The following is a 17869-nucleotide window of genomic DNA, read 5'->3' on the forward strand; positions in this document are numbered from 1 at the left end:
AGGCACCGAGGTCGGCCCAGGACCCGCTGGAGGAATTATATCCCACAGTTGGCCCGGGAATGGCTGGGGATCCCCCAGGCTTGAGCTGGAAGAAGTTGCGGGGGAAGTTGCGGCTGGGCCTCTCTGCTCTCCGTTGCCGCCGCAACCCTACTAGGACAAGCGGGAAAGAAAATGGATGGATGGAAGGAAATTCAGATTATAATTATTACTGAATTATCAAGGGGGTGTGATGGTGCATCGGGATTGACTGGGTCCTGCTCTCTGGCGTCCCATCCTGGGTGTGGCCCCTCCCCCTCCAGCCCCATGCCATGTGTTGCTGGGTTAGGCTCCCGTTCGCTGTGACCCCACTTGGGACAAGCGGTTTCAGTCTGTGTGTGTGTGTGTATTAGTAAATTATCAATTATCATCATTACATATGTAGAGGGCCAACAGTTGCAAAATATTCTCTTCTGGGGAAAATTTACATCCTTTTCTCCACACATGCAAGGATTTTTTTCATTTCCTGAACTATGCTTCATGGCAGTTTCATCTTTGTAAGAAAAGACAACATAATTCACTGGATATTATGAACACCTTTTTCTTATGCACACATAAAAGCATAATGGACAACATTGTAAGTGGTGCATTAAGTAGTTATATATGCAGAAAGTGAACATTTAAAAGAATACAAATGCATTTCTTTTACAAAAGTAACTGTATGAATGATCACAGTCCAGTAATCATGGACAGTTTATAAAATATTTTACATCTTTTCTAGGGAGAGCTGGTAGCTGAACACACAGGACCTTCTCTCTGCAGAATCACAACAGTAGGCCTTGAGGTTACACACCAGTGAAAAAGGCACTCAAACTAAACAATAATGATGTTGGATGAATTGTGCTGAACAAATAGAAAATACACTAGCCCCTTATGTTACAAATGTTCAAATGAAAATTTTTCAAAGATATGCCCATTTTCCAGTTTATCTGTAATAGCATTTTCCAATCCATTTGCTAAAATTGGTGTTTGCTGTGAAGAAATCACAACCTGTGTTTACTCTATTTGCACAGAAGAGCACCCCATAAGAGTGTGGGACCACCTTAACTCAGCTCACGTCCATATTATTTACACCTCATGCTTGGTGTTCCTGAATGTTGGTGATCAATAACAAGATGAAGAATGATAAATGTTTATGGCATAAACCCATGCTCAGCATCAAACTTTAGTTTGTGAAGTTATACTTTTCATTCATTGTAAAGTTTTCCTTTTAAAGACTTTAAGTTTTAATGCAGCCTAAATACATGTAACTTACTTCAGAGGTACTTCCCTGACTTCCCCTCAAGCTTTATATTTTACCTGAGATTTCTACATAACTACTCTGTAAATAAAATAAAAGATGCTTCTATTAACCTTTCCCTGACTGACTTAGGGGAAAAAGGGACTTTGGTTTTATGAACAAATTAACTTATATGCAATTCTGAGCCTAAATGTGTGCATAAACTGAAGAGCCCCTGTAGAGTGAATGGGTACAACCAACGTGCAAACTGATGTTATGAACATAGAAGTATGAAATGACACCTTCACAACAAGCTTCCTTTGCAAACATTCCATCACATGCAGACTCTACACCATTTGCTACTTAACATGCATACAGAGTATTATACTTGTACTTAAATGCAAGTGGCACTGTTTCGGGGGGTGTGACTTGTAGACATGGTTTGTTGGATCATTAAATCCCCACTTTACAGACACAAGCTCAGACAGTAGTTCAGATTTCCTCATAACAAGGGAACAATGGACAGCAGTAGAATCATAGAGTAGTTTGACATATTACTGGCAAAAGGAGTCCTCCCCATTTTTGCCTAAATCGCAGTTTAGTCCTTTTATGCTCTGCAATCCCTTCATTGGTGTAGCAAGGAGCCAGTGAACTTTACAAGGCCATTCTGGCTAAGGATGTAACTTCAAACGTGAGTAAAGCAATGCGTCAGGATGGACAAAGCTAAGTGAAAGACATGAGACTGCCCCCAAAGACAGGAATTATCTTCCAGACAGCAAAGCACAACAGGCCTGGTCTGAGTCTGGACAACCCCTGTAGACTGGCCAGCGAGGGCAAGAGGTTATCTCACGCTCTGAGACATGTGCAGAGGGGTTAGCATCTCCTCAAAGATGGCACCCTTGACATTGGAGCCTCGTAGGTTTGCTTCCTGGAGATCGCAGCCAGACAGATCACAGTTCTGCAGGAAAAGGAGACAAGAGAGAGTCACACAGGTCATATGTCTGGCACTCCTGTTCAACTCTATAACCACCAGAGGTCAAAAATGCATGGGTCTCATTCACATACCCCATCTTATCAAAATTATATAGCAGCTATTTGGTCTCAGGTCTCACTGAAATCCACCCCCAGCCCACTTCCCAGGCCCTGCAGTTTCTCCTCCACCCTGCCATCTGCTCACCTCAAGGTCAGTGCCAGCCAGGGTAGCCCCCCGCAGGTTGCAGTTCTTGAGCTTGGCATTCTTCAGTGTTGCCACGCGCAGGTTGATGCCCGTCATTTGACTGCCTTCCATATCCACACCCTTCAGGTTGGCCCCTGGAAGAATAAGCAGATCAACCAGGGTCAGAAATAAACCCAACATGAGGATGACAGTATAGCACAGCTATTTCAGATTACAGGTTCACATCACAAAGGGCCATCTGGCTATTTCACTAGAAAACAAAGCATATGATTTGTGTAAATGAATGTCTAAAATTACAAAAAAAAAAAAAAAAAAAACAGAAAAAGCAATCACAAAACACACTGTCATTGTAATGCAAATATTTAAGCTGTTTAGTTTTGAAGATACATTTTCCATATTTAATTCTAACAACTTTTTGTTCTTGACGAGTGAATAGTCCTTAATTCAACTCGTTTCCATAGGGTTTACAACTCTTGCCTGATGTTCCTGGGTGCCGGTGATCAGTAAGACGATATCAACAATGCACATGTAAATGGGATGAATCGGTGAACCAGCATTGAATCTGAGTTTGTGGAGACATTGTACTTTTATTTTCAGTCATTTTAAATTAGTTTCAATTTTAATGTACTTCAAACAACATGAGGTTTATGACAGTGAGCAAGAATATCTGAGATTTTCACAGAACCTGACCTTTCAATAAATCAAGGGACATCTGTATTACTATGCTTTAATTAATTGTGATTGTCATGTATGAACAAATCCAGTTACAAACAAACAGACTTCTCTCCCAGTTGCACTCATCAGCTGATGAGCTCATGTCCTGTGTAAACTGTACCTTCTAAATTTGCCTTCACACCTGCTGGGTCTTCAAAGTTGCACCCTTTGAGGGATGCACCCTCTGCATTGGTACACAGCATCTTCACCCCTTGTAAATTAGCATTCTAGAAGCACAAAGACATACACTCACAAAGAAAACAGCATAATTCCTGCTAAAAAAAAAAAAAAAAAAAAAAAAAAAAAAAATCAGTATGCAGACCATCATCTTTAGGAATTTCTCTCCCAACACCTTTTACTACACTAAGAGCTCTGTTAGTATAGAGTGGGGGACTCTTATTTTTGAAGACACATGACTACACTTAGGTCCATGAACCAAAGGACAGACCAAGAAAGGGACAGGGTTCAGACAAGAGAGAGAGGCTTACGTCCAGGTTGGCGGCTGAGAGGTCGGCCCGCTCCAGGTTGGCAAAGCACAGGTTGGCATGAGCTAGGTTACACTGGCTCAGATTGGCCATCTTGAAGTTGATGTAGCGCAGGTCAAGGCGGGACAGGTCAGCACCACTGAAGTTCAGTCCCTGGCAGAGTTGTGCATCTATTACTTTCATCAAAAGTAACTACAAACTATGGAGACAGGATGTAGGGGCTGCAATGGTTAAGAAACAAGATCTATGACCAAAAAGCTGTATGTTCAAATCCCACAGAATCCACTGCGGTTCTTCAGAACAAGATACTTAAAACATGCATTGAAGGAAATGTGCCATAATATTAAAGTATTAGTGCTCTGTTATGAAAAAAAATTTAAACAACTGAATATTATAGTGATTTTACTGAGATACAATGGAGAACCAGTGAAGACATTTCCAGGTTCTACCTGGCAGCGCAGCTCTGACTTGGTGGGCGTGGCCAGCAGGAAGCGAACAAACTCCTTGCGGGAGATTGGGGAGTGATCGTCAGCAGGCTGTGAGTTCTGGGCAGACAAACTTGGATTCAGACCCAGCAGGGGTACGGCCAATATAACAGCCCCCACCCTCTTTGTCCAGTTCCAGGTAAGAGAGACAAACAAAACCTGGATCACGGTGAGGTCTCTGCATTGGGGTGGGCCCTGTGTTTAAACTCTCTGACATGGCCTCACCTTTATCAGTCCCTCTAGCTGTTCTGCCAGTTGCTCCATTCCGAAAAACCGGGCTTCCTCAAGAACCCCTGGAGGAGGAGGGGGGGGAGAAAAAAAAAAAAAAAAAAAAAAAAAACGAACATCAGAGCACTGCTGGAGCCGTGACATGTCACTGGACAAGCAAATTAATCATTATTAATGAATTGGTAACTAGTACACTTAACTGAGAAACACCTTTTCTCCAAAGTGAATTATTGTATTATCCAGATCACAGTGATTTATCTATTTATAGTACTGGGTTATTTTTACTGTATCAATTCAGGGTTTGATCAACAGCAGAACAGCAAAAGAGTGCTTTCAACCCAGAAACTTGTAGCGCAAGGCAGCAGTTGTAATACTACATCACTTGTCCCTTTTAGACTATAAACGTGCTGAGCACAGAGCCTGGGTGGTGCAAGGGGATGGGAGTTCAATCCCTGCTCAATCTGTGTGGAATTCTTATGTGCTCCCCATGTGTAGGTGAGCCATGTTGAGTCCAGAGCCATGCTGTTCGGGTGAACTGGTGACTATTTAGCACTGCAAGTCACCTTGGGTGAATATGGTGTGGGCTGATACTACTATGTAGCGTTCATTGGAAGTTGCTTTGGAGAAGCATGTGTTAAATGAGTAAATGTAAATACAGCACAGTTTTAGCAGATCTCTATTATAGTTCAAAATGAAAACAAGTGAACAGAGAACAAGTTGATGCCCATCATTTGTGGGGCAGGTGGGGATGGTAGCATTGTGAATGGAGCTACTGCCTTGTGCTGCAGGTTCCATCCCCACCTCTGGCTGTAGTACCGTTGAGCAAGGTACTTACTCTAAAGTACTCCAGTAAAATTACACAGATATATAAATCAGTAAATCATTGTAAGCTTGTAACTGTAACCTTAACATTGTAAGTCGCTTTGGAGAAAAGTGTCAGGTAAATGAATAAATATAAATGCAACTTCATGTGAATCCTGTGTGCGTCTGTGTGTTTACACGTGCGCAACCACACCCACCCAGTAGGTTAATGCCTTCGTTGACAATAAGCTGCCCGTGGCGCAGATAGTTCAGGATAGGCTCAAAATAGTCGGGGCTGCGGTCAATCAGGTAGGCCCCCCGCTCGTCCCGCTTGTTGCCCCACACGTCTGTGAATGTGTGGGAAAGAAAATGTGAAGCAGAGTAGTCACCAGATGTGACCTCAACAAGCTGAAACGGCCTTTTTAGACTTACCGGGGCTGCTCTTCTCATGTACTATGCAGCTACAAATTTGAAGATATTAATTTCCAGTTTATTTAGGATATATTTTTAAATCTGTAAGTAATTATTTACCTGAATGAATTTTCTTCACTATCTATATCCTAAAATTTCAGTCTGTAGCAGAGCAAATTTCACCCATGTTCTCCAAATCAGCATATGGCAGTAAAGAGCACCCAAACAGGACATAAGTGCTGGACTGCCCAAATTCAATTCACTTCCACAGTGTTTACAGCTTGTGTCTGAAGTTCCCGAGTATCAGTGATTAACAAAAACATTAGTAACATTTGTGAGATGAATCAGTCAACTACCACTAAACAGGAGCTTTTTTTAATTTACATTCAGACACTTAAAACTAGTTTATTTTAATGTAGTTCAAAGTTAATGAAATATTACGATTTACAAAAGATTTTCATGCCAATAATTTTTAAAAGTATTTAAAAATGTTTGCTACTGTATAGTAGATTTTTTACAAAGCCTAAGCTGTAAATAATTCAAGGAGTATCTGTATTAATAAGCTTTTATTGATTGTGACTAGTGGTAAAATTGAATTTATGAACAGCAGTTATAAACCCATTTCCAGTTCCAATTGTGTTTGTAATATGAGGAGCTTGTAAGCTTAGTTTCACAGAAGGATCATTTCACCACCATAAAAAAATAAGAGAAATAAAAACACTGAACACCACCTCACACTGCCCGAAATGGCCAGAAAAGGAAGCACAAAGGAAGTATGTGAAACCGAGCTCTGAAGGAGAAATTAAGTAATAATAATGAATAGAATAATATTAATTAAGAAATTAAGCAGAAGTTTACCTTGGTCTCTGAACATGTGTGCCAGCATACTGTCAGGCTCCTTGTTCACCAGCGTGCTCCTAAAAAACAAGTTGCAGAAAACGTTTACCCTAGGTTTCGAAGTGGGAAGGACAGAACCAAATGTGTTCCATAGATACTAAGAGTCAAACAACCGTAGTCGGTGCATGTAACATACCACATCCTACACATAGCACATGCATGTCTATGACAGCCAGCTTACCGTGTGGTGGTGAAGTGGCGCCCCCCGACGTTCAGAGTGAGCCAGTCCGTGTGAGCCGGGAAGCAGAGCTGCTCTGGTGCTCTCTCAGTACTCTGTGGTTCTGCGGTACACCACTGACTAACTTAACCCATATTTTTAAAATCCATAACCATCAATCCATCCCAATCCCATAAAAGAGTAGAAGAAAACAGAGGGGAGCAAAGAGATGGGAGTAAAATCACTGACTGACTTACCAACAAAGGCATCTCCCTCAGAAACGTAGAGCACGTCGTCATCTCTGCCGGAAACAAGGACAGGGAGGGCTTTACGAAACTAAGGGCAATGAGGTCTGCCTCTGCACACAGCTCTCACGCAGCATTCAAGAATGGCATCAAAAATGTGTTTCTTGAGGATACATTTATCATTTGATTTAACATGTTAATTTATGTCTTCATTTTTAATTCTGGACTTGTACAATTAAAAGTTCACAAAAAGCCAAATTCCTTGGTTTCGACCCCAATATAGTCAAACAAATTCCTGCCTTTTTGAAGAATTGTTTCAAACCCATCTTTTTCAGAGCCATTTCTCCCCTGATCTTCAGACAGCCACATAAATGAGTCCAAGACTATCTGCTATGATTATCTCTGCATTTGCTATTCGAACAGACAACTACTTGAGAGATGCGAACCAACTACATAGTACTATCAGAAACACAAGCTGTGTGTCAATAATCCTGTGCCTAAACTTCATCTGTTCTGACCGCAGGTTTTTTTATTTAAAAAAAAAAAAAAAAAAAAAACCTCTTCGTTGTAGGTCAGTTAGGATGAAAAACATTGGCCGAATTAATAAATGAAAATGTAAAAAACAACAAGCAGAGTCTCATACCTGATAAGTGCAATGTCATCAATAAGGCCTCCTTTTACATTGTATATGTTGGATGCTTTAATTCCCAGCTTGGTCCTGGCCATTGACAGGAGGTCAACTAGCGTGCCGTACACTGCTACAACCTAGGAGCAATGATTCACTTTCAGTTCAATTCAGTTTGCAGAACTCTTCACACGCAGTGATACAGAGTATTGAAGAATCAGAAGACACAATACAAAGAAAAGGTTCAGTGGAGACATATTATATAAATATATTATAGTATATATTAAATCACTTCAAAAACTATTAGTTGTTAAAGCACATCAGTGAATTCGTAACAGGATTATTCAGGCAGCTTGGTGGTACAACGGGTACTGCTGGTAGCTCATGGCATCTAGACTGCACAACTGAACATGGGCTCATGTTTTTCTTCTGTTTGTGTGGGTTTCCTCCCATAGTGCAAAGACATGCTTCAGGTGCACTGGTTACTGGTAAGTTGCCCGTAGTGTGGGTATGTGTGAGTGAATGAGTGTGCCAGAGTGCCCTGATGTATAGATAAGCAAATAATTGATTGGTCACAGTGCCTTCTTTTCCTTGGTCCTCATTCTACTCGACCTGTCAGCGGCATTTGACACTATGAATTCTACTTTCCGCTCTTGGACAGCTTGGAATCAAAGGATCATCACTGAAACGGTTTGAGTCCTAACTACCAGGTAGATCTTACCTGATGGTTCGGCATGGCTCCTTGTTTTCCCCCTCAGTCTCTCTCAACTGGCATTTCACAGGGCTCAGTATTGGCCCCCCCTACTTTTTGCTATCTACATCTCTTCCCTTGGTTCTGTCTTTGCCCCTCAGAGGTTCTATCACAAGATATACCAACAATATTCAGCTCCTCTCTTTTCCCCGAAGCTAAGAAAGTATCATCTCATACTGCTGCTTGACTCTCGGAATCTCTGCTTGGATGTCTGAGCACCTACAATTCAACTTCTCCAAGACAGAGATCCTTCACCTCCCAGCTGATATGTCCCCCTGTCAAAATCTCCATCAAATTGGACAACCTGCTTACTGACAACACGTTGAACACAGGCCAATGTGATATCCTGACAGGATTACAACTCCTCTCACCTGTTTGGTCTTCCCACCTCCTCCATCAATCCTCTTTAGCTGATCCAGAATACCACCACCTGAATTGTTTGACCTGCCAAAGAATTCCCATGTATCCCCCTTGCTCCTCTCCAGTGGCTGCCTGTAGCTGTCCGTATCATGTTCGAGACTTTGGTTATGTCCTACAAGACCATCAACGTATGTGTTTCCCCAATCACTCAGTATCACTTATCACTCAGTACGCCCCCTACTAGCCCGTTACACTCCACTTCTGGCCACTTGACCACACGTGAGAGGTCAAAAATCAAAAACCTGAAGGTTCTTAGTTCTGGCTCCAATCATGTGGTGGAATGAACTCCCACTCCCACCTGCTCAACCTCCTTCTTCAAGAGTCTCAGTCAAAACATTTCTTTCAGATGCATCTCTCCCGCTCTACCTCCTTCACACTAGTCTAGTCAGTAGTGTCTGTTTAAAAGATGTACTACGACGTATTAGTTCTATAGCTAGTCGTGATAATAATGCAAAAACAGCTGTATTGGACTAGTATAAGTGAATTCAGACAGTGAAATCATCATCATCATCATCATCATCATGCACTTCCTGTCTTGAGTTAATACGTCGCTTATCAACGAACAACGTATAACAGCAGAGCAGTGGGGACAGCAGTGGCTACTTTGCGTCGACATTACCAAGCCAAAAATAATACAATTTAAAGAAACAAACGAAACTTATAAAACAAACTGAAATTCGTTTCCCCGGATGCTACCGATCATCATAATCATCATCATCATCATCATACAAGTAGAAGTAGATAGATAGATAAACTAGCGCATTTTGCTCGCTACGAGAACGGCTTCTCAACTTCAGAGTTTTTTTGTACATTCATTGATATGTTACCTTGCCGTTCCTGGAAGTCCCGTTAACGAAAAGCGTAACCCGTCTCATTTTTTCCTTGAAAATAATTTTAATTTAAAAACTGCACTGACACCAGCTGTGAAACGCTTGGAAACGACAACCTACAGTTTAGTTCTCCACACCCAATCACTGATTAAGGTCCGCACTTCAGCCAATCAGGAGAGGTGTTAGCGGCATCAAGGTAGTGTGACAAACAGTTCACCGGAAGTTATTGAACGTCAGATTCCTGCACAGGGTAAATATATGAATTGAAGTGTTATCTTGAACGCGGCGAATAAACCCTTTTAACTCCCTTCTGGACGTTCAGCAGTGCAAGGAGCCGAGAGGAAAACTGCTCGAATTAGCACCTTCGTAAATATACAATCTTGAAGAAAAATTCCGAACTGAAAAGAGAGAAGCACCAATCGCAGACAGCAGTCATTAATTTATTATAATGAATTTACAAAATTAAAAGTACAAGCAACACTTGAATAACAGTATTTTACATATTAGTCCACTGCTTTCAATTTCCGTTTAACAATACATGACTTCCTGTTTGATAGCACTTTACTGTACACAAGATTTAAATGACTAACCTTTTTTTGCAGGAGAAAAAAAAAAAAAAAAAAATTGGTCTTTCAATGCACTTATGTCATGAGTTGAAGACTTCCCATTTGGGGAAAACAAGCCTAGACCCTCAGGCTTCAATCCAAATTCAACCTTGGACAACAGAAAAGCTAAAGTGTCCACCTGTGTTGTGGGCTAGCCTGCTTTTCACAATGGCACGACCATTCATCCTGTTCCCTCTCCCCCTCAGCCACCACCTACATTACTTCTCACGATGAGTGTGTTCATTAGTGTTCACCTCCCGATCAAATACCTGAAAACAGTCTCAGCAGAGAGCTCTGAGTTTGGATCAGCTGCTCTTTAAGTCCTTAATCTCACAAGGGACTAACCAATGTCTGACATGATCATCTATACTGATGAGGGAAACCTTTCACACAGAACCATTGAAGGGGGAACACGAGCATTGTGAACTTGCAGATTGTGTTGCACCTGAGCACTATCGTCAGTGTGTAGAAGAGCCGGGAGATATTGACTGTGCAAATTACACTGGATGACCACCACAGGTTCCCAATCATCTTCTGCTCCTTAACCAACAGGGCCACAGCACCACAAAAACCACAAAGCATGTGTGAAAAACAGCATGGTGCCTTAGAGTATAAATTAAAATCTTCCATATCGCAGATGCTGTCAAAATCATCCTGGTTATTTGATGGGAACTAAAACAGTGACCGTTTCTTTGGATACCAACAAGCACCTTGTAACCAGGGGGATCAGAACATGAGATAAAGGCCTCAGTTGAAAATGGACCTCGCAAACCTGCAGAGTGAGACATTCACCTCCAGCGTTGCCTATATGGGGACAGCGATTAAGGGTTCAATGAATACTTCCATCTAGAGTATAGCCTTACCCTAAACATAACAGAAAGGAAATGTCCACAGTATTAAGACATGCACCTGAAAGCCAAGTTTGTGTTTCTGTCGGGTAGGGGTGGGGCTGGGAAAGGAGCGAGGGGCTGGCATATCCGAGTGCCTACCCATACCCTGTGCCAGTCCTGGCTGGCGCCCCTGTCGGACGGGGCAAAGGACAGTAGAAGGCGTGCTGAGCTGGAGAAGGCCAAGGTGACAGGGAGGGGTGGATACTGTTCTTTCTCTGCCAATAAGGCCAAGAATGCAGGGAATGTGGAATAGCTAATGAGGTGGGGGAAGGGGTGAACCAGGGGGATTGTGGGAGGTTGAAGGCATGGCATGCCCTCCCTCCATTAGAAGGTCTTCCGGTGAATAGCACGGGCACGATCCTCCTCGTACTCCTTCTTGGAGACCCACATCTTCTTGAAGGTGTCCAACGATGCCAGGATGGACCCCCTTGTAAGGAGTGAATAGATAAATAAAAATCACTGGAGCACAGGCTGGGTGTAACACAGCACCATCTAGTGGCATCACTATGTCCAACTGATGTTCTTGTCAAAGCAGATGGTTCCAATCCTTACCCGATCCACGTGGAGTACAGTCGCTCCTGTGGCGCAGAGATCTGCGAGGCAGGGGGATGGATAGTAATTCCAAGCAACTGAAAGCTTTTTTCTTCCTTATACTTATTCCATTTAAATGTATTATTTTATACTTTTTTCCAAGGTAAATTACAACGTGAGGTTTGTTGTACACTGAACTACTTCCATTTATTCATTTGGCTGATGATTTTCTCCAAAGCAACTTACAATATTATACTTATACCATGCAACTGTTGAGGTAGGTTTAAATAAACTGTGAAGAGTACATGGCCAATGCTCTGATTGTAAGGCAATGGCCAAAAGCAGTACTCCACCTGCTGTTACACAAATAAAGGTTAAACTACAGTACCTTTATCTTGACATCCTTGGGTGCCAACTTCTTCACCTCACTCAACAACCGATCCCCAAACCCTGAAAGCAAAGAGGAAACAAAGTAATTTCTTATTAAAACTAAAAAAAATAGCAATCAACAGTTTACACAACACACTGCCAGGGAGTAGTGCCCTCTATACACCAACACACTGAAGGGAAAATGGGATAATTACTAATCTAATAAACCAAATAATAATTAAATAATTGGCCTTATTTTTTGTATGGTTGTCTTGAGAAATGGGAACAGCAGCAGAAGTACATGAGTTCAAAAAACCTAAAGGAACTGATACAACAGGAGCATGAGAATACAAGGCCAGATGGAGAGGAATCGAGCCATTGACACCTTTGAGGAGTGTTGAACCGCCAGACAGGACAATATTGGAAAAGAGGGTGCGTCGCAGGTCCATGTCAGATTTCTGGATGGCGAAGGCCAGCACCTCATGGATGCCCTCACTCTCATCCCCAATCAGGTCTGGCCGGAAGAGGAGCTCTGGGGCTCGGAACCTTGCGGGTCCGATCTGCGAGTCACCGTGGGGTTGTAGCAAGAAATCAGGAATGAAGATGGGGTGGGATTGCAAACTGCTCACCAACAGCACCACGTGGGGTCACATGAACAATCATAGCAGGAAGATAAAAAGGTTGCTTGTTCTGCTGTGGTATCAATTACTGACATATATGGCTTGAAATTCTTCAGGTGTCCCAAATGCACAGTGAGCCCATGTTTTTTAAGTATAATCTATACGAAGCGGTACACAGAATAAACAATAATTACTAAGAAGTGATATGTGATTGGTCAATGGGGTGCAGAATAAATGTTGATGAGGGCAAGCAGGGCTCACATCCAGCGTGCTGCCGTCGGGGAGTGTATACTGTGCCTTTTCCGTCTCCAGGGTCTCATCCTTTTGGGGGTTCAGTGACAGGTAGCACGCCCTCTGCAGAAGGGACACAGATACAACAGGCATTTAATTTCCCCAGGGCCCTAGAAAAAGTGCTGGTATGTGAAACAAGAAAAAAAAAAGAAGTCATTTTTGTGAAATCAGGAAAAAAGGAAGCTGCCCACCCCATATACTCAAAGTCCTACCCACTATTAGCCCTGCCACAGGTGTTTAATATCCCCATGGCTCTGGAGAAAGCTGCCTGTACGTAATGCAAAGAAACAGTCTGGTTACAGTAATTATCTCACACAGAAACAGCCTCTTAGACAGCCCTACCTGGAGGTATTAAGTTTCCCCATCTCTGGTATGGGTGCAAGTATGTGAAGCAACAGAAATGATCCAATTATATCATTCATCCATCATTAACAACTGCTTGTCCCAAACAGGGTCACAGCTAGCTGGAGCCTTACCCGGCAATACGGGACACAAGGTTGAAGAGGGAGGAGACACACCTAGGACGGGACGCTAGTCCGTCACCAGGCACCCCAAGCAGGGCTCAAACCCACCCTGCTAACACATCCCCTCAATTATATTATGGGGCAGCACGGTGACACAGCGAGTAGTGCTGCTATCTCACAGCGCCTGGGTGGTGCAAGAGAACGTGGGTTCGATCCCCACTCAGTCTGTGTGGAGTTTGCATGTTCTCCCTGTGTCTGCGTGGGTTTCCGCTGGGTGCTCCGGTTTTCTCCCGCAGTCTAAAGACATGCTGTTCAGGTTCCCCCATAGTGTGTGAATGACACAGAGAGAGAGTGTGTGTGTGTTCCACTGATGTATGGATGAGTGACCCATTGTAAGTAGTGTAAGTCATCGTGGTGAATAAGGTGAGCGGGCTAATAACGCTACATAGTATCCACTGTAAGTCGCTTTGGAGAAAAGTGTCTGCTAAGTGAATGAATGTAAATGTCGATATATCATCACATTTACTCGTACACAGATAGCCCTGCACACACAAAATTAGTTCTGCCCATAGTCCATACCTCCTTGATGGTGCGCACCACCTCGAACTCAGCTGAGGTGTGGAAGTCGTAGCCCTCCTTGCGCAGCAGCAGCCGCAGGTAGCGAGAGACATCACGCCCAGCAATGTCTACACGCATAATGGAGTGTGGGATGGCAAAGCCTTCATAGATAGGCACTGCGTGGGTTACCCCATCGCCTGAGTCTAGCACCACACCCGTCGTCCGCCCTGTCGCATACCTGCGTAAGAGAGCACGCCATGTCCCATCATGTATGGCAACACTGCCAGCCTCTCCAGCACTTCAACTCATCAGTCCACCATCATACGATTATGCATCATTTGTAATTATGTAAGCATTTATCTGACACTTCTGATTTTTGTACACGAAGCCGCACACCCTGATTTACCTATTAATACTGGAAAGTAATTTTTACTGTATCAATTCAGGGTAAGAACTCTGATAGAGCCTAAAATGCAGGGATTAGGATTTGAACTTAATACCTACAATTTCAAGCAAACAGCTCAAACCACTACATAATTGCTGGCCCACAAAGCAAAGTAGGAAACACTGATTTTTACTTTCTTTGCATTTTTGTTCTTGACTTTTATCCATCGTTACATAAGACCATCATTACTATTTTTAGAGGTGAACCCTTTAAGTACAAAACTGCTAACAATTCAAGCTACCTTATACTGGCGGAGAGGTTAAAGTACTACACATCACTAAAAGTTCTGGGATGCGCCTTAAAGCTACTTAAAAACAAAAACAAAAAAAATTGCTTCCCTGGACTGGGGGTGGTGAACAAAGGGAGGATGAGCTGCAAACACACTCACAAGCTAAGAACAGCCTGCATGGAGATGAACAGTGCCGGCACATTGAATGTCTCAAAGAACACCTCGGCTGCCCTCTCACGATTCTTGCTGGGGTTCAGAGGAGCCTCTGTGAGAAGAACTGGATGCTGAGGGGGGGGGGACCAACAAAAATTAAAACAGGATCTCTCAACTGACAACGGAGAATCACACAAAAATGGCTTAAGGTCGTTCACCACAAACCATGCCTAAAATACTAACATTTTTTACATGCATTTTCTTCACCATCTATTTTCTGAAATTTCTGTTTGCTGCACTGCAAAAGCAATCAAACAGAACAGGTCCACCTTAATTGATCTCAGTTCTTACACAGTTTAAAGTGGATGTCTGGTGTTCATGAGTGTCAACGATCAATAACAAGATGAAGAACAGTGCAAATGTTTATTGGATGAATAAGTCAACAATAAGCACTGAATCTGTTGGATTTGTGGAGATGGGTTCAAATTAGTATTTTAAAATCAGTTTTCATTTCTAAGAAGTAAGGAGTCAGTCTGGAGAAGTCTGTGTAAACTAATAAACTTAAAAAAAGCCTAAAAATCTTTTGAGGATTTTTGTATTTATTATAGCTTTATTTGATGTTTCTACAGAAACAAACCAAATCAAGATACTCACCTCTTCAGAGAAGGTCTGCAGCTGCTCCTTGGAGTAGACATACTGCCAGATGCGCTCCATATCATTCCAGTCCTTGACGATTCCATGCTCCATGGGGTACCTCACTGATAGCAACCCCCGGTGTTCCTATTAAGAGGTGAATAAATAAAAGGCCAGATCCTTAAATATACACAATAAATATATGGAAAAAACAATCTAACATTATGAAAAGGTGAAAGTCATCATGCATTCATACTTTTTCAATAACCATTCATCTATTGTTAACTATTTAGGGTGCAGGGTCATAAAGGCCCAGAGCCTATCTTAGGAACATAGGCATGAGGCAGGCTACACCCTGGATGGGATGCCAGTTCATCACAGGATAGCCACTCACACACACACACTATGGACAATTCAGAGTAACCAATTCATCTGTCTTTGGACTATGGGCAGAAACCAGAGCACCAGGAGGAAACCCACACAAGCACAGGGAAAACATTCAAACTCCACAGAGACTGTGGTGGTGTCAAAACCAATTTTAAACTCACAGTCCAGGAGCTCAGAGGTGCCAGTGCTACCTGCTGTGCTGCCATGTCCATTGTTCCAAATTAGAGGACATCAATTACAGTACAAAAATTGAATCCTAGGGCCTAGGGTAGGCAGGGTGACACAGACAAGGGTGGACGAGGTACCTCAGCTTTGGGTCCAATAAAGAGGTCCCCCTCCAGTGCACCTGCCATCACCCGCACATGTTTGGGTCGTCCCACACTGTCAGTGAGAGAGGACATGGAAGTTAACAGTCTCTTTAACCCCTAATCGAAAGGAGGCCCTTCACAGGAGAAGGAAAAGTGAATACAGGAGAGGAAGTAAAACAGGTGCACCTACTAGTTTGGGAAGCAGTATTTTGGGATCTGATCTCCAGCGAAGCCTGCCTTGATCACACCAGATCCCTGAAGGCCAGAGACAAGACAGACGAGAAAAAAAAGAGCATCAGAGTGACTAACCTACCAACACGTCAATGTCCCTGTTGTTTCTCCCTGATCATGAGATGACACCTCAGGGCAAAGGAAGATGCCAATGACTCTCATTTGCACATAAACAGACCTTATAATCAGCCTTAGCATCTAACAACTGTGTTATTTATAGTATAGCCACTACACAGAACAAATCATGAGATACATTTTTTTTTTTGCAGAACTGCATCATCCAACCAGCTCCTTAAAAAAATAGTTAAAAAGCACACAAAACTGGGACTGTGTGTTTAACTTTAAACAATTACAGGGAATTCACTGAACCACCATGTGTGATGCAAAAACACATCCGTGGCATGTGCCTTAATTTAATAAAAATCTGCAATTATTTTGGTGTTTTTGGGCTCCTGAAGGCTAATGACATGACCTCACCATCCTCACCTGTGCAAAAGAACCGATAGAATCGAAGCCCATCTAGAAAGCATGTGTGTGTCTGAATATAAAAGACGAAATATATTATAGCATGTTAACAAGGAGGTGATGGAGGAGATAATCAGTGGAATGTTAATGTTTTCATACTGATCAAAGTCAGGTGTGAGGAAAGAACCCAGTGCAGTCTGCCAATAAACAAGTAAACAAATAACACTGAATTCAAAGTTTCAATATTATAATATTCCAGTATTTCAAAATTAATTCGATGTTTCAAGCCAGGCCCAGTATTTCGAGCCCAACTGCCTATTTTCGAAAATGTTTCAGTTTACTTTTCCAGTTTTCTGTTGTTTTTCTTTGGCAGCAATTCAAGATTTCCGTATCTCCGTTTTTTCAGTGTTAATTATACTGTTCTCTGCATATGAATATTCATCATCGATCACTCATGATCGAGTCTCTGTCTGGTGGTGCGTGCGGTGCCCGGGGCTGCAATCGCATCTCATCTGCCACTCAGATTCAGAACACATCATCATGAAATCATTCCTATCTCTTGCCTATATACAGCGCGTAGTTTCTTCCTAATGAGAAATTTCACCTTATTTTGTTTTTTTTTCTTATTTGTTTGTTACTTTGTCGATATAACTGCAGTCTGTACCGTACGTGCCATTCAAATCAAATGGCCGTGCAGCGTTAGCATTAGCATCAGGGTGTGGATGCTACTTACATTATCAATCACAACGGGCTGATTGGCTATGATGTCGTACGATTCCATCACCACTCGTCTGCGATACCAGCCTTTCCAATGAATATGCTATTTTTCCGCAGTTATTCGCTGTCCTGTTTTAAACATCTAATATACCGCTCCTCTCACTTCTCTGTCTCAAACGGTCAGCGATTCTGTGCGAGCTACCTAAACAGGGGGGCGGTGCTTCATACATAGATAGCTCAATCAGCCAATAGGAAAAACTTATGACGGCAAAAAAAGGAGTCAAAATCGCGGAAAGGGAAGATGTGAACCAATGCGACAAAGCCATATGTGGGAAGTAAAATCAGAGTCAAGTTTGTACGCATTGAAATTTTATGATGTCATTTTCTTGATGTCATTCATTCAGGTACTCTTCAAAATACTACAGTTACAAGCTTAGAGATGTTATCAAAAAGATTCATTACAGTAACCCCATACACACGTTCATATATACA

At 42.4% G+C, this 17869-nt stretch overlaps 2 protein-coding genes across 2 annotated transcripts; both read right to left on the reverse strand.

Moving 5' to 3' along the window:
• Nucleotides 1-328: 328 nt before the first annotated feature.
• Nucleotides 329-9608, reverse strand: kctd9b (potassium channel tetramerization domain containing 9b). Its single transcript, XM_018734457.2, has 12 exons — nucleotides 9479-9608; nucleotides 7499-7620; nucleotides 6868-6911; nucleotides 6635-6734; nucleotides 6415-6473; nucleotides 5364-5492; nucleotides 4342-4409; nucleotides 4081-4176; nucleotides 3635-3784; nucleotides 3268-3373; nucleotides 2433-2566; nucleotides 329-2213 (listed from the first exon to the last, which is right to left on the reverse strand). Exons 1-12 carry the CDS (start codon nucleotides 9524-9526, stop codon nucleotides 2097-2099), a joined length of 1173 nt encoding a protein of 390 aa, XP_018589973.1. The 5' UTR covers nucleotides 9527-9608; the 3' UTR covers nucleotides 329-2096.
• Nucleotides 9609-10048: 440 nt separating this feature from the next.
• actr1b (actin related protein 1B) lies at nucleotides 10049-17569 on the reverse strand. The gene is made up of 11 exons (XM_018734458.2): nucleotides 17394-17569; nucleotides 16155-16219; nucleotides 15962-16037; nucleotides 15291-15416; nucleotides 14643-14767; nucleotides 13831-14047; nucleotides 12758-12850; nucleotides 12262-12436; nucleotides 11896-11957; nucleotides 11529-11569; nucleotides 10049-11403 (listed from the first exon to the last, which is right to left on the reverse strand). The coding sequence occupies exons 1-11, from the start codon at nucleotides 17439-17441 to the stop codon at nucleotides 11301-11303; spliced, it is 1131 nt and encodes a 376-aa protein (XP_018589974.2). The 5' UTR covers nucleotides 17442-17569; the 3' UTR covers nucleotides 10049-11300.
• Nucleotides 17570-17869: the final 300 nt, after the last annotated feature.

The sequence above is a fragment of the Scleropages formosus genome, chromosome 6 (genome assembly GCF_900964775.1).
Source record: "Scleropages formosus chromosome 6, fSclFor1.1, whole genome shotgun sequence".
NCBI classification, from domain to species: Eukaryota; Metazoa; Chordata; class Actinopteri; order Osteoglossiformes; family Osteoglossidae; genus Scleropages; species Scleropages formosus.